Source organism: Parasteatoda tepidariorum, chromosome 8, assembly GCF_043381705.1.
Source record: "Parasteatoda tepidariorum isolate YZ-2023 chromosome 8, CAS_Ptep_4.0, whole genome shotgun sequence".
Lineage (NCBI taxonomy): Eukaryota > Metazoa > Arthropoda > Arachnida > Araneae > Theridiidae > Parasteatoda > Parasteatoda tepidariorum.
Window position 1 is genome coordinate 83335186 of NC_092211.1, and position 20801 is coordinate 83355986.

Here is a 20801-nt window from a genome sequence, read left to right on the forward strand (position 1 = left end):
GAGCAGTGTTTCCCAAACTTATTACTTTTGTGTACCCTTTCTAAATTTTTCGTAGCGCTGCGTACCACGAATATAAAATGAATGTATTTTTTACTATAAAAATTTCCACAAAAGTTAAAAATCACAACTGGCTGTTGAAACCACTAATTATGAACTGTTAACTGCAAAAATTAGCCAATAGAAAAATACGTAATCGTAAATTTTCACTGCTAGCTTTGTTCTTAAGTAAAATTTTTTTGAAATTTTCGTTTTTTGCAAGATATTTCGCATAAGAGCGAGAACCCCCGCTAAACTGTTCCCGTACCCCTAGGAGTACGCGTACCACACTTTGGCAAACAGAGGAAGAAAATATACAAAAGAGAACATATTTTTATGGGAGATGATCCTTCAGAATGCCGGTCTCATTTTTAATAAATCTTGTTCAATAGTGCAATATGAAGTTTGTGGATAACTCCTTATCGCTTTGAGCTTTCTTTTAAAATGTACAAGAACTAATTAGAAAATTGCTTGAAACTTTTTAAATTTTTAAGACATTCAAATAAAGCTTTTATCATTTGTTGATTCCCTACAAAATTATAAAAAAAACTTTATTAAATTGTTCTGCGCATGCGCAGTATAAAATAATCAGCTTAAATTCTCATATCTTGCGCAGTTTTTAAAGAAAATTTTCAAATTTCAAATCAACATTTTTGAAATTAACTTTAAATTTCTCCAAAAATTTTGTTTAATTCCATTGAATATTTATGAAGTTATAGCAATGAAACGTAATACGAAAAAATTATTTTTCTGTAAAAATCTCTATATTTTAATAAATATTTACTCTAGGGCTACGAAATTGTATGCAGAATTTCTTTTTAACGGTTTTGAAACTATGTTAGTTGTAAATAGTTAAGAAGCTGTAATTGTATAGTTTTGCATTTATGTTTTTTTTAAAAACTAAACTAGTTATAAACCGTTTAAAAACCGTAAAGGTAAGAAATGCTCCACACCATAATTTACCGTACACATTGAAGTTAAGTAGATTGACAAAGTGCTGCCTGTTATTTTACCGTAATTTCAGAAAGAAAATTTTAACTGCGTAAAGCTCAGTCATTATTTTAAAATACCTGTATTTTAATATTAAATACATTGATAAGTTCAGAAGATTTTTTAAAATAAAAATAGTTCCATAACGGTTTTTAATTATATTTAATGAGTCTATAAGCTGACTTTCAGAATGAAGCAATACGAAACTTATAAAATCAGAGTATCGTTAAAGAATAGTTAAGAGACGTGGTGTAACAAAAGACAATAAATATCATTCATTTTTGTTTTTTATCTTATTATCAATAGCAGAAAATGTTCATTTAATACAAATAAATTGTTTAACTAAACTCATGATTAATGAAACTGGCGATAACATTATCAGTTTTTTAGAAACAAAACTTAGAGTGTAGAAGAATTAAAAATCGGTAAATATCTTTAAGTGTAAAGTTACTTCTGATGCAACGAGTTTTTGTGAGTAATATTTTTTTAATTTCATAACAATTTTATTAATTTAGTGTATAGTTTTAAAGATTATTCATATTTGCTTGAAACTGTGTTATTATTTTAAAGTGTACAGTTTTAACTGGCAAAAATCATTTTAAAATGCTAAGTAGAAATAATTTTTAATACTAAAAATGTGGAACTTTCAAACTGATTTTTTTCTTCGTTTGTTCAAAATTGTTCGTTTCTTTGTATGTCTTAGAATTTATTCACTGATTCTTCACCATACGACTTTGTTTAAAAAATACGAACAAGAAATATTAAAATGTATAAAATCTATCGTTAAAGGCTTCTTTAATGCCGCAAACAAAATTAAAAATTAAATGCTATTAAAGTATGATTCATGTGATTTAAAGTGTTATTTATTTAATGCTGATATCTGTTATGCTTCGTTCTCAGTTGCTGAAATCATTAAGAGGTTAAAAGAAATTATGAGGCTCATAACACATTGGTGAGGTAAAACAAAGTAAAAAATTTCGGATCAAATTACGGTAAAAAATCCATTTTTAACGAAACATGTTATGGAACAAAATGTCTGATATACTGCAATTGTAGCAGTAATAATTACCTTAAAAGCAATACAGCTTTACAGCAAAAATAGTTCCGGTACTTTACACTGTAATTTGATCAGAAATTTTTTGCAGTGAAGACGGAATTCAGTACTCCTCCTCTGAAGGGCATATTCCAGTAATTGGGAGTACAAGCATTATTTTTTTTCCAAATTAGAAATAAAATTGTAGATTTTGTTAAGGAGATAAAACTGTGAATTGCAAGAGTAACATTAGGCATTATTACCGTTGGTTTTATTAGACAGTTTCCTGAGATTAAAATTGATTAGTCCTTTTACTACAATGATTTAAATAGATGATAAAAGTTTTAGTGTTATTAGTCCATTCTATGAATGGTATTTTTTGAAATAGTTGAATGACAATTCATTGATGTTTTTTAGGTACGGTTATGAATAATTTAGCACACTCGAGAGATTATTTTGACGCTATTCAGAAATATAATTAGATAGAGACTCCTATAAAAAAAAACACCGCATTATTGATAAACACTCTACAATGCCATTTAAATTGTACACATTACAAATAATAACATATGCTAAAATTTTAAAATTAATAATTAATATTCCAATCATTCTAATCATTTTTGTTTAAAAAATAAACAGATGCTTTGAATGTTGTGGAACTAAAGTCCACAGTGTTTTGGATCAAAATGAAATTTGTTGTAATTTTCGTTGTTGCTGCTATTTCTTCAGCACATTGTCTATCGTTTGGACCACAATTGGATGATCATTGGGAATTATTTAAGGTGAGTAGCCTATAAAACTTTTACATCAAGTTAGTTTCCTTAGATTTTTAGGAAATTGAAACCATTTATTGATTTAAAAATATATAGACAATTATATGTGATAAAAGAGTGATTTATTTGATACTGAAAAATTAGTTCGTTAGAATTGTTATAAACGCTCGTGTAAGTGCGTTTATGTTATGAAGTGACATATTGTCAAAGCATATTTTCCAAATATAAAATAGATTAAGAAACTAACTAAGAATATTGTTTAATAAGTTTCACCTGAACTTAAGTTGAAAAAAAGCACGACCTGTGCGACCAAAATCATTGGTATTGATTGAGTTTAAGTAAGTATGGTAAGTCAAGGTTTTTCCATTTATTCATAAATTCATTATATTTACGTTTTTTGCCATGCTCATTGAGAAGTATACCGGAGTTTCAACTCTATACTAATTAAATTTTTAAGCCAAATTACCATATTTCAAGGATTAATTTGTTATGATTTAAAAGCAAAGTGTATGTATGGACAATATAAACCAATGCAATCATTTTTTGAAACTAAAGTAAGAACTTGATAATTAAAATTAAACGTTACACAATTTTATCAATTAATTGCCCCCAAATATTCAGCTTAAAACCATTTTTGAAACATGCCACACAACACAAAATATTCCAATTATGTTTCAGAAACATAATCTTTTAGGTTATAAGCATTTTCAAAAACGATAGTACAGCACTAAATATTCCAATTGTGTTTCAGAAATACTTTTTTTTGCTTCTAAAATTTAAGGCAACCTTAAAAATAGTGAGGAAAGAAATATTATAAACTCTTATTTAAAACTTCATTACTATGTCTGTAGTAGGTTGAGTTTACAATATAGTGAATATATAATGGATTACAAAGCAATTACACTATAGTGGATAATTTGAGGCGATTGCACAATGGTGTTGGCACGTGATATTAATTTAATCTATTCATATTTACACATGTTCTGTATTTTCTAATGACGGGTCAAAATTTGATAATGATATTTTATACAGTTTTGTCTTATTATTGATCTTCATTAAACATATTATAATATAATTTTCCCACTTGAAAATTAAATTACTTCTGAATAATATATGAAAATTTTTAAAAAGATTGTTCATGAAACATTTTAAAAATACATGAAAATATTTTAGAAAAATATAAGACGATTAAAGGTTTGATTGTGGTTAAATATTACGAAATCAGAATAATCATGAGATAGTTGGAAATGTTTTTTAGATGATGATTTAAATGATTTAATCATTAATTTAAATGACTTTATTATGTTATTTTAAGCTTCGTGAATACCCAATTAATAAAATTGCAACTCAGATTAAATTACGTACAATATACTAAAATGAAATTCATTTTAAAGTTTAATTATTATAATTTATGGACAGAACTTTAAAGTGCTTTTATATTTTAAGAATAAAGTACTGGTATAAAAATAAGTTTGTAAAATTATGTTTCTTTGATCAGAAAGTGTACGGAAAGAGATATGAACACCCAGAAGAGTTTTCAAGACGACTTATTTGGGAAAAAGCTGTTTCAGATATAGTGCAACATAATCTTCTTGCTGATTTGGGAATTTACACTTACAGGAAAGGCATTAATGAGTATACAGACATGGTAAGGATTAAAAATTTTCATTTGGGAATGATTTACAGATTTAGGTGAGTAAAAATTGAGATAAAGTCACTTTTAAAATAAAAAGACGGTATGCTGCAAAGTGCAGCATCATTAAAATCCTCTTTACTGTAAATACATTTTTATTGTAAAACTTTATGTCGTAATTTTTACAATTTTTTTTATTTATTTGCTATAATTCAGTGATTTTACAGTGAACATTACTGCGAAAACTATGGTACATCAGCTTTTATTTGTTGCATAAAATGTTTCAGTAAAAATGGTTTTTTTTTGTAAAAAGTACTGGCCTTCCGAGTGCCGGTACTTTTAATCGTAATTTGATCTTGAATTTTTTATAGAGTTAATTTTTTCACCATGCTCAATTTTCTTAAAACTAGAAAATTCTTTAAGAAAAGTTAAATTGTACAGTTTGAGTTCTATCAGAACTGCATAAAAAATAAATAAATAATATTTTTTTCTGCGTATCGATGAGATTTCAGAAGAATGTGAACAATACATAAATCAGTAGTTAAGACACTATTCGGTTGAGTAAATATTTGTGCTGATGTATGGCATAAACGAATAATATTATTAATCTAGCATTATTGTTTTTAAATCAATCTAAAATATTTCTAATTCCAACTATATGCTTATAAGATTTTATTGTAAGAAATCAACAGAAGTCAGCATGTTTATTGCAAGCAAACGTGGACAAAATGTGAGGGGCAATGTCATGTTTCTCTAACATGTTTGATTGCAAAATTGCAAAAAAATGCTTTATCTATATGCAAAAAAAAAAAAGAACAAATATCAGATAAAAATTATCTCTTGTTACTTCCAATTGTATTTATTTCTACACTTAAAAGAAAAGTATTGTCAAAACTATTTTGGTAAAATTTACTGCGTTTTTGTCTCTTATAGAAACACCAAAAAGTTCAGTAATTTTTCCGAATCGCTTTGGTAAAGATTTTGGTGAAATTAACATTAAAATATGGCTTTATAACAAGTTCAATTATTGGGTAATATTTATTTTCTAGTTTGGTTACATCCGTGTTATCATTGTTGTATTCAGCTTGAATAATTCAGTCGTAAGCCATAATACGTTCTCAAAAGGCTTATTTAAAGGTCGGCTGGTGGTTATAACAGTTCACATCCCCACTCCACAAGGGAGGGTGTGTGGAAAAAGCTCCGGATGATTTCGGCAGATCTTTTAAGGAACGTTATTCAGCAAGAGACATGTGAAGACCATCCCTCCCGTATTAAATACTGACAGACATGTAGGTGAATAGGCTCAAATCGTACATACCTTGTAACTCTACGCATCATAGATAATCATTTAATGCTTCCTAATATGGAAGTGAAAGAGGGACAAGAATCTAAAAATAACTCCTCCTTTGAAATGTAAATCTAATTATAATTCAATGGTATGTTTACATCCTTGAAGTACCAAAATAGAATTTCTACACCTATTCTTTACCAAAACATTTTATGAAAACGAAGGAGTTTTAATGTCGTTATTAATACAAAAGTATTTATAATTTTTGTATTATATATATATATATTTATATATATATATATATATACACACATTGGTGGGTCGCATTTACACAATCACACACACAAACAAAGGAGAAAGGACATAGAACACAGAGAGAGAGAGAAAGAAACATCCATACTCTGAGTGGGATTCGAACCCGAAACCATCGGCTCCACAGTCAGGCACGCTAACCACTCGGCCACCTGGTCGGCTGAAACTCGATATAGAACACTTGTATTTAAGACACATCTTCCTTTTCTCGAGTGGTTTTAAAATATTTGATATCTAACCAGCTTAAAAGTTCTATTATAGATACTGCTCAAGATTTTAAAATAACTTGCGATTACAAAATGCTTGTAAAAATAAACCTTTTGGCGATGTTTCTTTGAATTTCCGTGCAAGAGATGTTGATCAGACGTGATCTCCAAGAATTTCCTTCTCTGACGATGTTCTGCTAGGAGTTTCTGAATTCGAATTTTAGAAATTATTAATTATTTTTTTTTTTGAGATTGTGACCAAAATATTTTTCTACTCCACAGTTATATTTCTAAGTCTGGAAGCACTTTTTATCACTAGCTTTGGCAAACACGCGTGAAGTTCTTTTTTTGTTGTTGTTGCAAGAAGACGCTCATCATCATTTTTCTCAATGGATGATTCTGACATTACGTTGAGTTGGACCACGAAAAATTTCTTCACCTTCTCTATTCAGCAGACGTGTTGTCTAGATATTTTCATTTGTTTTTTCTCCATTGTAAAACGAATGGAACTACACTCAAAATACTTAAACATAGATAATGCAATAAGCCGTTAATGAGCTTCGCATCTCAGCCAAACAAAATTATGACTCAGTTATTATGTTTTTGCCAGACAAGTGTCAAAAGTATACTAATGCAGAGAGAGAGAGAAAATATTACATTTTTCCAACTACTACATTTTTCATCTTTCCTAGTGAGATGATGATTTTCCGGACGTTTCATTGGCTCCGACCCCTATATGGTTATAATTAAATGATAATCTGTTATAAGTTTTATTTAAGTAAGAGAATACCGAAAGTCACAAAATGCTTGTTCGTATAATTTACTAGTCATAATTTAAAAATTTTCGGGACACAGTAATGTATTAAAACATACTGCTTGAGCATTTTTTTAATGAACAATAATTTATTCTATAATTGTAAGAGGGAGAGATCTCCCTCAATGAAAACATTTATTTTTATGGAACTGCTGTTATTCAAGATAAGAATGTTCTTCTGTAAGGTTTTAGAATCAATTTTGAAAGAAAACAAGGACACCAAAAATGCTACTTGAAATTGCATTACACTTTTTAAGAATGTTATGAAAGTTTTGAACGCAACGAGGCTCTTGCTATTTCAAGAAATGATTTTCACACTGAGTTAACCTTCATGAAATACCTTAACATTTTTTTTAAAATTCAGTACACTTTTGAAGTAATTTTTTCAATTTCTAATTATAGAGCCATGAAGAATTTGTGAAAAATTTTATTGGATTTAGTAATATTGGTCAACGTAGCAAAAATGGCAGCAACTGGATTTCGCCATCTAATGATCCCATCCCCGATACAGTTGATTGGAGAAAACAAGGACTGGTCACTCCTATAAGGGATCAGGTAAAAAATATTTTTCCACCTATATTATAATTTCTTACACTTGGAAATCCTAGAAGTGGTATAATTTTAAACCTGCCTCCACTTTCGAAGGTTTCAACTCTGATGCATTGTCCTAAATTTTTTTAAAACTCTTTTATGTTAGTTCTGCATTTTTGTTAACTACCTCTTTTTTGATCCCTGGTGGCTCAGGAGGTAGAGCACTTGCCTCCCAGAGAGGTGAGCCGGGTTCGATCCCAGCGATAGTCGGTCGATTCGAATTAGGCACCAGGCTCTTACCGACCACAGTGCTGGCGTGAAATATCGTCAATGGTAGATGGATCATGGGTTAGAGTCCGCTTGCCGACAGGCTAACCGTGGGAGGTTCTCGTGGTCTACCTCTCCATGTAACGAAAAATGCTAGTCAGTTCCATAAAAAAGTCCTCCACGAAGGCGAATTTCTCCCAGTACTTGATCCAGGAGTTCCCTTGTCTTCTGGATTGGGTTCAAAATTACAAGGCTACGGAGTGGAACATTAGTAATTGCAAACTTGAAAATTGGGTTGAATGTTCATCGACAGTTATAAAATAAAGTAAAACTGCCTCTTTTTAATAATGATTTTTTCTCTCATTTAGTCGTAAGCAATCACTTTTAAAAAGTATTAGGAGTTGGTTGCTAGCAGATAGATAGAAAGGGTATATTTATTATTATTTTTTTTAATTTTTGCATGTTTCTTATTTTGAATCTTAGATTATTTAAATTTCGAATCAGATTATTTATGAAAAATGAAATGAAAAAAAAACAAGTACATCACATTTTCTGAAAATTAAAAAAAAAAAAAAAAATTCAAGTTGTTTTTGATCCAAAGCAAGTCTAAAATTCAGTTTTTTCAATCCCAGTCTCCAGTCGTGTATAACGCTTCAACTCTGATGTATTATCCTAACATTCTCTACATTTCTGTTAAATACGTATTTTTAATAATGTGTTACTTTATTCTTAAACAATTCTATTTTAAAAGTATTTTTTAGGAAATGAGAAGTATCGTTAGAAGATGGAATGTTGATTTTTTTTATATGTTTCCAATTTTGAGGCTTGGTAACTTTTATTTTGTTTGTTTATGAAAAGAAAAGTAATGAAAAACTATTCCAACAGAAAATGCAATCAGTTTATTTGTAAAAAATTGAATAGAAATAAATAAATTAAAATTCCTGAAAATTCTCAAGTTAATTTTGAACCTAGAACTGAATTTCTTGAATCCGGTCATGGACTAAATATTGTTATTATTGAGGATAATCAATCATTGAACGTGTTTGTGAGCCTCCTCATTGACTTGCTCCAACTTCATGACAAAAAAGTTTATTTTTTTCATATTAAAAATAAATTAAATTCAAAATAATTAGAACTGAAGGTATAAACGGGGTTGTAATGTTTAACGTTTCGTGGAGGACATTCTTTTGCTTTTGCAGTTCTAGTCTTAAAATCAGGAGATGAGTTTCAGTGTATTTGCAATCACTCTGAGCACTGATCATCTCATGATTGCTAGACAGTAGTGTCATTGTACTAGTACAAAAATCTTCTATGGCCTTTGTTGATTAGTGTCCATAGGCTAGCTCAAAGTTAAAACTAGCATACTGCATATTTTGTGTACTGCATCTTCTTAAAATTTATGGTTTCCTAAATACTAAAAAGGAAAATGCAGTGAGAAATTAAATTATTTATTTCTGTGAAATTTTTTATTTTACAAGGGTTTTACCAAATGAAAGGTGGGCAAGGGTGGTAACTACAGAAATTCAGTAGCAGCATCACCATCGTATGGATTTATTAAGGAAAATCAGACTATGAGTAATAATTTATCCTGTTTTCAACCTCATTCAACAATCATTCAACGATCATCCCAATGTTCACCCTACGCCTTCAAAAATCATACTACAGCACATTAGGACGCGATTCAGGACGCATCCATATTAGCATGGCTTCTTTACAGTCACTTCAAATGTTCTCAAGTGAGTTGGTAAATCAGATGTGAAGCACACCTTACCTAAACATATAACAAGTATGTATGTACGCTAAGATGTTACGGTGCTTCTGGTGCGAAAGTTTCCTGTTTATACTTATTCAAACTTCATTTGAGAAATCCTGATAATTTCAATTTTATTAGATTTTATTTCTTCAAATAACTATCCGAAAATACGACGAAATACAAGTACTGTAAGAAATTCATTATTTTTTCAGTAGTTTTATTACTTTCATTTTTTCAAAATTTGTTCTTTAAACAAATAATTATCCCTTCGAATGAAGAAAGAATGCAGCTCTGGCTATGCCTTTTCTGTTACTGGATCACTCGAAGGACAACAGAAGAAGAAGACGGGAAACCTGGTGGCTCTCAGTGCACAAAACATTATAGATTGCTCAAAACCAGAGGGTAAATCAAACAATTTCTACCTCAATTCGAATTTAATACTACTTGTACTAAAATTAAAATATGATAAATATTATGATTAATTTCACCTTAGTAAACACTGTGTAAACGTCAAAGTAACTTAAATAAACTAAGTTATGGAAGTAAATCCGAGGATCTTAATAGGTATATTTTCGAAAACAATTGTTAGAAATTTGCGCATCTGACTGACATTTTGTCGGTGTTGAGCTAAGTAACGCATTTGACGCACATTATTTACACTGCTATGCATTGTTCACAAAAAAGACCATCTTGAATAACTTTAGATACAATATGATCGAATCTTTACATTCTAAAACTCAATCTTAATGGTTGGAGTGGATAATCTCAAATATGCTAATTATTAGTACTGACGACATTTTAAGATACAAAATCAGACACAAAACGTTCTTTCTCTGAAGAAAAATATCTTTTTTCGACGGATTTGGATTTTTTACCCTCAGAATATAGGGGGAGCCGCAACCTGTGAAATATGGTCCCCATAGAAGAGCGATCTAAAGTTTAGACTCCCAAATGTTAATTTTATTTTTTGCGTATTTTGCTATTTGTCGAGAACTTTTTAAATGAATTTAAAAATCTTTGCCCACATCTATAAGATTCGTTTATCCAAAGATAAATCCATGCAAAAAATAAATTTTGCTAATATTGTTAATAAATAATAAATTTGCTAAATATTTATTACTTTTTATCATTTTATTTAGTAATAGTTGTTGAAAGGAATTTTTAACAGTAAAGTACACAATTTTTTACATTATTTTAAAGTATCTAGTTTTACATGTCAAAATACAAAAGTTGAGCAAAATCGGGTGAATAGTTCCTGAGAAATCGAATTTTAAAATAGTCACATGTTTAAAATTCGATTTCTGAGGAATTATTCACCCGATTTCGCTTGAATCTTTTATTTTACCATGTGAAATTAGATAGTTTAAAGTTATGTAAAAATTAATGTACCTTACACTTCAAAAGTTTTACGACTGTTATTGAGTAAAATAGTAAAAAAAAAACGAAAAAAAAAAAAAAGAAAACGGTAAATATTTACTAAAATTTATTTTTTGAATTTAATCACTTTTGAATCAACGAAATTTATATTTATGTGCAAAAAGTTTTCAATTCACTTAAAAAATTTTCGAGATATGGCGAAATACGCTAAAAGTAAAATTAACATTAGGGGGTCAAGACTTTGGACTGCTCTCCTGATCAAATTATTAGGACCATATTTCCCAGATTGCGGCTACTAGATTGAAGGGTCAGAATCTCTCTCTCGAAAAAAAAAGGTTTGTTTATTCAGAGAAAGTACGTTTTCTTGTCGGTTTTCATAACTTAAAATATCGTTTGCACTAGTAAATTTGCATATTTTTTTAGCACCCTCTCGAACCATTAAGATGGAGTCCTAGAACGTGAAGATCCGATCATTAGATCAAAAATTATTCAGGGAGGCACAATACAAATCCTCTTCTTGTATCTCTCGAATCGAGTCCTCTTTTATTAAATCGAGGAGTACACCTCAGTGGATCGAAAATACACGGTTCCCAGCAGGCATCACTGGCTGCGATCAGTAAGCGGGTGGGTTACCACTTTGATCAGCCTTCGTAGGGACCGAGGGTGCGCGGTATCGGTCCTCGTTAAAATGTTCTACCGTGAAGTATTCGACTTCGCGTGCAGGTCATCGGGATACCAAAGTAGAGGAGCCATCCACTCTGCTAAGGCATGTCTTCGTTCTCTCTTATGGCATGTCTTCTGATACCCCTCAGGGATGTTTCCCAGACCGTCGCCAATTGCCCATTGTGCAGCTCTAGCGCGATGTAAATAATACACCTACCTAAATCAAGGAGTGATTAAAATTTAGTAATTAGTCTATTTTTCTCACTCATGAATTACTTTATTATGAGATGGGAATAGCAACACTGAAATGAGCTGATAGATAGCTCAGTACATTGTAAAAAATGTTAGTGTACCTTAACACCGGAAATGGTGGCAGCATCAAAGTGCAGTGAAACGACATACATAACTCTCATAGATATAAGTGTTCCACGACACCAAGAATATTTTATTACACTATTTGGCTTTTTACACTTCTACTATATCCTAGAGACAAAATTTAAATTATCACTGTCCTAAAAATGATTGACAATTTAAAGAACCTATGGAAGAAAAACGAAAGAAAACAGAAATGTTGCCTTTTGCTCAGGTAATCGGAATTTCAGTCTCACAACATTTCAAAACTATGTAATAACAAATTTCATCACATAGCTCCTGAAACTATAAAACCATGCTTTTACTACGTTTTAAACTATTCAAGTAGAATATTTGCATGGGTCTTTATTCTTTTTACGTGTGCTGTTAAGAAGTTAGAAGAAAGAATAGAAGCTAGATAGGAGTTAGTTTCAAATAAAGTATCCTTTAAAACTACCATATAATGTACTTCGCTATCTCTGAATAATTTAAAACTCTAGAAGGTCCAATTTAGAAATCTAGGGGTCATAGGTGATACTGATCGTTATCTTGAACAAAATTAATATTGAAACACCCTGAAAATTTTTTGATCAGATAGTCGGATTTTTGTGTTTAAGGAGTCAATTTTAATAGTTTGAGAGCCTGATCTCAAAAATGAAAATTTATTATTGCAGACGATATTTTAAGTTACGAAATCAGATAAAAACTTTCATTCTCTGAATGAAAATATTTTTTTCGGATTTGGGTTTTTGATTCTCAAAATATGGGGGATTGCCGCAACCTTGAAAATATGGCCCCAATAGTTTGGTCAGAAAATTGGTTGAAAAGTTTTTAATGTTAGTTTTACTTTTTGAGTATTTCGTCATATCTCGAGAACTTTTTAAGAGAATCGAAGAATTTTCGCACTTTACCAACATTGTTTTATAGCTTTCCTTTGACAGTAGCCCCACTTGTTAAAGAACTTTGTTAATAATTTTATAATTCGTGAGAGATTATTATTATATTTCTTGAATCGAACACAGGTAACCCTAAATTTCTATCGTTTTCCGTTTTTCCTGAACTGATTTTTCAACTTGTCGGATTTATATAAGGCATTTCATAAAATCTCATTTTATACGAGCAATATGATGCATAATTTCATTATAAATATACCATTTTTGAAGATTTATGTCTGTAATTCAGTTACATTTTGTTTGTAACTTTAGTAGTTGATCTTTCCAAACAGGAAAAATTGCTTCTCAGCTATTTTCATTTTTAAATATGGATTATACGCCTGATAAAACTGTTACTTAAAAACTACTAATTCCTTAAATAAACTTCTTAAAACTTCACAAATGTACACTCATAAAAGTTACACACAAAAGTACTTCACCGTTTGCAAAGGATTCAATAAATGTTTTTAATATTTTCCATTTTTGCTTTATATTTTTCTAAGGAAACGGGGGATGCAATGGAGGTTTTGTGGATCAGTCTTTTCTATACATAAAGTTGAATCGTGGAATTGACACTGAAGCATCATACCCTTACACAGCTAGAGTAATTGCTCTTTTTACTTATTATTAAAATTTAAACGCTTTGTTTATTTGAAATTATTGAATTTTTTAAATTGCTTTTTTTTTAACAAGACAAATAAATTATTAGTTTTTGGACAATACATGGCATTACGTCCAGCTTTCAAAGGTATACATTGAAAAAGAAATTTTGAATATCTAAGTGCCAAAAATGGTGGCAGCTTCTTTTCAACAAAGTTGTAGTGAAATGCCATGCATAACTATTGAATCTAGTATTTTACTATACGTATGTACTATACGTTTACTATATAATACTTGGTGTTGTAAAGTAACCGCCACCATTTTTGTTATTCAGTAAGATTAAAATTTATAATTAAACTTAAATAAGATATGCATAAAGGTCAATAAAATTATTTTTACACTGCAAAGTAAGAATCATTAATTTATAATGCATACATACACTAATTCTTAAAATAAAGTTAGTTCGTAAATTAAGCATTCGCGGAAGCACAAAGAGAATCTTAAAACGAATTCAAACTACACTTAACAGAAGCTGATTGAATTTATACAATATAAAATTAGTTAATGTAGTTCCCAGGAACTCAGGAGATAGAGCGTTCGCCCTCCAATGAGGCGAACCGGGTTTGAATCCCAGTCAATACGAATTCCGCATCCGGCTTGCACTGACCAGAGTGCTGACGTAAAATATGCTCAGTGGTAGACGGATCATGGGTTAGAGTCCGCTTATCGTCAGGTTAACCTGGAGTGGTTTTCGTGTTTTTTCATTTCCATGTAACGCAAATGCGGGTTAGCTCCATCAAAAAGTCCTCAACGAAGGCAAATTTCTCCTAATACTTGATCCTGGAGTTCCCTTCTGAACTGGGTTCAAAATTACAAGGCTACGACGTTGAACATTAATTGTCGTAAACCCAAAAATTGGGTCCACTGTTCAACAACGGTTATGAAATAAAATAAAATAAAGTACTTTGAGATTTAAAAAATAAAATATAATTATTCTTAATACACAACTAAAAACATGCATACATATAAATCAGAACTTTCCGTTTTCTATTGATGAATATCAGCGTTGAAAATTACAACAAACTCACGCCAGCTTGTTCAAGATTGTACGCAAACTTTTCACAATATTCTATTAAGTGTTTCAAAATATTCGAAGCGCGGCAAGCGCCACCAATTTTGTTTTCGGAAGTGAAAATATTTCTCGTATGGTATAAAAACGTGTGATTTGGTGTAAGATTAACTCAATTTTAAGTGTTAAAGTTTAAATTACACCCTTTAAATCATAGATGAATGCTCCTTTCGGTGTTAACAACCCGGAATAAAGTGTTCCTTCGCACAATTGTTTGGGTTGTTCAACATCATATTCTGAGAGTTATTTCATCGCAGTTTGCTTCAATGCAGATTATTCTCTTCGACTTTTTTGTCTTTCCGCATTTTGTCCCAATAAATAAGTATAATTTTAAACGATATGGTGCACTAGTTATGCTTTTGAATTTCTGACTTTTTAAATTGTAAATCCGAGAGCGTTATGCTTTTTAACAAATATTAGGTCACGTTTTGAGTTAAATTATCCATAAAATTACGCGACTGACTGCTAAAGTGTTTTTGGAGTTAATTATCCCCCGTGGGGATATCTACTCCTTCACCTAAGATAATAAATTGGAAGATGTTAAAATTACATAACTAGTTGTTACTAATATTACAAAATAGTACGATAATTTTTAGTGGTATTATANTGCTTTTTAACAAATATTAGGTCACGTTTTGAGTTAAATTATCCATAAAATTACGCGACTGACTGCTAAAGTGTTTTTGGAGTTAATTATCCCCCGTGGGGATATCTACTCCTTCACCTAAGATAATAAATTGGAGGATGTTAAAATTACATAACTAGTTGCTACTAATATTACAAAATTGTACGATAATTTTTAGTGGTATTATAAATTTATCTATTAACGATTTTTAACGTTCCAAAATAACTCATTCATTGATCATTATAATTAATGAATCTATTAAATAAAATATTTAGAACATATTGACATTCACTAATTGTTAACAATAAAATAAACTTGTTCATAAATTATTTTTAACACAATAAACTATTTCGAAACTATTGATAAAAGTCATTTTCTACTTGTTTATATTATAATACAAGACAAGCTTTTCTTAAAATTATGTTGTCGTGTTTTCTAAGGATGGTCCCGAATGTCTCTTCAAGAAGGAAGATGTTGGAGCCACAATCGAGGGTTATGTTGACCTTCCCAGCGGTGGTGATGAAGAAACCTTGAAAAAGGCTGTCGCAACGGTTGGTCCAATCTCAGTCGCAATCGATGCAAGCAATTTGAGCTTCATGAATTATAAGTAAGTTGAAATAAAAGAAATTACTATGGCGAAACTTTTTGGCAGGTAAAAACATCAGAAAGTTGCTTAAAAACCAACTTTTTATTTTTTATTTTGAACACTGCAATATTCGGAGTCGCAGTCGTATCGGTTGGCCGGGGTGTCTGAGGCCGGAATGGCCCTTTACCCCTTTATCATCAGGGGAGGATTGTTGAGGTGGAAACCTGATCATTTCTGCCTGGAAATAAAAGTAGGAATTAATAATTATCATCATGTGAGGTGAGCATTGAAAATACATAAATATAACAACTAATATTTAAATAAAGATAAAAATAGGAATACATAATACACAGATATATAAGTAAAAAAGAATCGAAAAATTATACTTCCTGTGCGAAGTTTGTCAGTACTACAAGACAACACAAGCACGTTTCAATTACACTTCATAACACATAAATATAACATCATCATGCACCACATAATGCTTATTTATCTATCAAAAAAGCTTAGTCTTTTTTTTTCAGTGCCATTCAAATAAATTGATTTCAGTCAACGCATTATATATAATTATTTTTTCCCCATTACTTATATTCATATCGAATATCGTCATATTATTGCCATATAAAATATGATTTTCACTATATACGCTCCATTGAGTCAAAACTCAAATGGTCATTGTTGCATCACTCGTAAAAAAGTGTGCAACTGCAATTTTCGGAAATACAGAAGAAGAAATACAGAAGCAACCACAACATGGTTTAAACCATATATTTAATTGTTTTCAAAATATTACTAAACTATACTTTTCAATTGATACAGAAATATTAATATATATCGAATTTCCGATATTTTTATTTTTTTCTAGGAGTGGAATCTATTACGAACCAGCTTGCAATTCAGATTACGTAAATCATGCTGTTTTGGCTATTGGATATGGGACAGAAGATGGCATCGATTATTGGTTGGTTAAAAACTGGTATAATTCTTTTGGGTGTTTTCATTTGATCTCATTTTAAAAATTTTAAAGGAAAATCTTAAGTATTCTAAGTAATTATAATTTAAACATATTGAAAAAGAAATTTCTTTTATTGAATGTTGGAATTGATAGTTAATATTGGTTAAGAAATCAGTTTAATTTTGTACTATAATATAGATAACTTGAACCATAATATCAATACTTTAATAAACTATAATATTGTTGTTTTTTGCTATAATGCTGAGTGAATGTTTGCAATCAAATTGCGATGTTAAATTGAATAATTTTTTAGCTCAGGATCAACCCTTGTTTCGTATAATTAAGTTTAAGAAGGATGATATTGAAAAATTGTTTGGTTCAAGATGAATCTCAGTTTCCTCTAATCAAGTTTAAAAATGATTAAAAAGTAAGCATTTTTGATTTTTCGATTGAAGATGATCCCCAGTTTCGTGTAAACAGGTTTAGGAAGGATTTAATTGAAAAACCTTTTGGTTCTAGAATAGCCCTAGTTACTTATAATCAAGTTTAAAAATGATTAAATTAAAAAAAAATTTTCATTCAAGATGAACCTTAGTTTTGTATAATCAAGTTTAAGAAGAATTAAATTAAAAATTATTCATTTCAGGAAAAACCCCAGTTTCATGTAATTAAGTTTAAAGAAGACTTATTTGCAGAGTAATAAGATTAAACTTGGCATTAAAGTCTTTCACTTAAAGTCACTAAACTACAGTTGAAATGAATTTTCACGATATTATGGTACAATACGCTTCAAAATTTCGAATAGTAAAATTGGTATTGGTAATTATGAGTATTTAATATTTTAAAAATACAACGTCTACTTATTTTTGTGTGGAATAGCAGTAAAAAATTGGAACTTATTTTCATCTAACACAGCCTTCTTATTTTAGTTGGGGAACTACGTGGGGTATTAAAGGATACATTAAGATGGCCAGGAACAAGAATAACAATTGTGGAATTGCATCTTCAGCCAGCTATCCACTTGTTTGAACTGAAATGGTATTTTTGTCGTAACACTCAAAGTATTTATGTGTATTTCATATGTGTGATAAATATGATGAAAAATGTACAGTTGCAATATTTGGTTTTGCAATTCCTAGTTTTTAGAATAATGTTAGAACAACGATTTTTCTTTGAACTTGTAATTGTTTTGAATTTACTGTCAATAAAAATATTTGAAAATACTAAATATGCTTGGACTATAATTTTATTATTTGTGTAATTATTTAATATTTTCTTTGGAATATGCTTCACAAATAGTTAGAACACTTTATTTTTAAATGTTTCAATGTCAAATATAATAAAATGTTTTCAAAAAGGAAAATAAATTTAATGCTTCAAAATAGCTTCTTCATAATTTCAAAATAGTTACACAAGGTTATTTTAGGCAGAGGTAGAGGGAAAATCTGCAATGCAAAATAGAAATGGGAATTTTTGAGATTTTCCTTCCTAGAAAAGCTCAACAAGATGAATAAAACACAATCATTGCAATTTTAATAAATACTTAAAGAGAACAAAATTCACCCAGCAAAATCACAAAACTCCACATTGATATTGTTGAAGCTAGCTATGGAAATAATTATCAGTCTTTTTACTATTTACAATAAAAAATAAAAGAATGACATTAAAACGATTTAATCTGTGACCCTGTTTAATATTCAAACAAGAGATTAACATGAAAACTGATTCGAGAATTTTAAAAACTAAAAACGAAAGCATTTCTAGCTTTCGAATTTGCTAATAACCATGTAATATAAAAGTACGGTCTGTGACCGTATGAGTGTGACAGAAAAAGAATTCTAGTCAATAGATAGCGCCACTGAAAAACAAGAAGAAGAGCTTATTTCTGCCTTAAAATAGTCTTGTCTTTATTAACAAGGGGAGTAAGATAACAACAAAACAAACTAAGATATAAAAGTATACAGGAAAATAAAGATACAGATGATTTACCTAAGAATTTACAAAATAAAAATAGCTGTCAAGCATTTCATTCTATTAAAGGTCGGATATGATTGAGAAACGGCAGCTGATAGTGAAAAAATTTCCATTTATTATTCTTTCTTAATGACAAAAAGGAGTCAAAACTTAGGATTTATTTATAACATTCTGACGGAGTTATTAGAAATTCATTTCACAAATTTGCAACTCAGTGTTTTCAATTTTTAAAATCAGTATTTTTTGAGCATAGCACTCATAATGGCTTAAAACAGTTTAGGGATGAGAAGTAATTTTAAACTAAAAAAAAGCAGTTAAAATTTCAATTTGTAATTAAGAAATGGGAATAAATAGTAAATTTTTGATTGACATTACAAATTCGTTTTCAAATTTGCTTAATGAAACCTGCAGTGACTTGGAGATAAATATTTTTACACAATTCGTTTAAAATATATTATGAAAATGACTGAAAATGTCAGTCGAAATATCCGTTTTTAACTAAAATTGTGCTTAAAACATTTAGGTCAAAATGATATTTTTGAGATAGATAGATAGATAGATAAAGAGATAGATAGATAGATAGATAAAGAGATAGATAGATAGATAGATAGATAGAGATGTCATATGTAAATTGATTAAAATGTTGCCATGTGTAAGTTATGAATTTGTTTGATGGCAGTCAACTCTTAGGTTTTGATACAAATACGAATGAGTTCAAACTACAAGGGGGCTTCAGAAATAAATTTTACAAATGCGTATTATGTCATTTTTTAATATGAATATTTTCTTCAGTGGTCATTCTTAAAACAATTGTCACATATTTCGGAGTTCATTTTTGAATTATTTTCAAAACGGCTGCTTTGAGCTACAATATTAATAAATTTATTGAAACAAAAAAATTTTTGACAATTTTCGACATTTATTTTATAAATTGGCATCGCCAAATCGAAATATTTTTATAATGGAATATTGTAAACTTCTTTAAAATGGTGGTATACTCTTCAGAAATAGGTTGAAGCAGAACTTGTATTTCTCTTTATACAAATCTCAAGTATTAACTGAAAACATAAGTAATCATTACGTAAATCAATTGGAAGCTTAAATTGTTAAATTGACGAGTTTGCATAAATGCAACATGCACTTTTTGCAATTTTTTCTATTAGAAACAATCTTTAAATTATTCACTCTGGAATTGCTTCATCACTTTTTCTAAAAATGGTGAATGAAATCTCCAGTTGAGTTTTTAATTAAAAAATTTAAAAAATTACAATATTTTAATTTTAATGTAAAATTTTTAAATGTTTTATACTTGGGCAATTATTTTGCATTCTGTTATTAAAATTAAAATTGCAATTTTTAGAAATAGTTGAGAGTTTGGTTTTTGTATAAATAGCAGAACTTTAATTTTCCTTGGAAAAATCAGCATCTTTTCAAAAAGCTTTTTTTAAACATCACATCAACATGATTTTATTAGTTGTTTAGTTTGTAAGAGAACAATTATATGCAAGCATCTTATTCTTCGCTAAACAGTTACTTTTAAATTGCTGTTATTCGAAGGAGGTGCTTTACTTCAACCACAAATTACAGACTATAAGAAATGTATATTAAAATATAATAATACAATTTCTGAAGTTTCGCAGTATGTTAAAATTTTGAGATGAAAAATTTGCTTTTAAAATTGTAGAGAGGGAAAATACTGATCTCATGGTAATGTAACAAATCTGAAAAATGATTCGTAGAACAAAATCGTGACGAACAGAATCTGAAATTGAACAAAATTGCTTATAACGAAATCGGGATTTATATTAGGTTTTGGATTGTTACGAAATCTGCCAGTTAATCGATAAATATTTAATGTAAGGAGTGGGACATCCTGAGTAGGTAATTCACCTAACACCTAATAATTTTATTTATTATAATACAGGACAAAGGTCTACATATGAAAGCGCATATATATATATATATATATATAT

At 29.5% G+C, this 20801-nt stretch overlaps 1 protein-coding gene across 1 annotated transcript; it reads left to right on the forward strand.

Moving 5' to 3' along the window:
• The first annotated feature begins 1383 nt into the window (after nt 1–1383).
• LOC107446862 (cathepsin L-like peptidase) lies at nt 1384–18082 on the forward strand. The gene is made up of 9 exons (XM_016061633.3): nt 1384–1497; nt 2699–2841; nt 4331–4480; nt 7488–7640; nt 9915–10038; nt 13463–13563; nt 15754–15920; nt 16765–16875; nt 17784–18082. Exons 2-9 carry the CDS (start codon nt 2746–2748, stop codon nt 17881–17883), a joined length of 1002 nt encoding a protein of 333 aa, XP_015917119.2. The 5' UTR covers nt 1384–1497; nt 2699–2745; the 3' UTR covers nt 17884–18082.
• Nucleotides 18083–20801: the final 2719 nt, after the last annotated feature.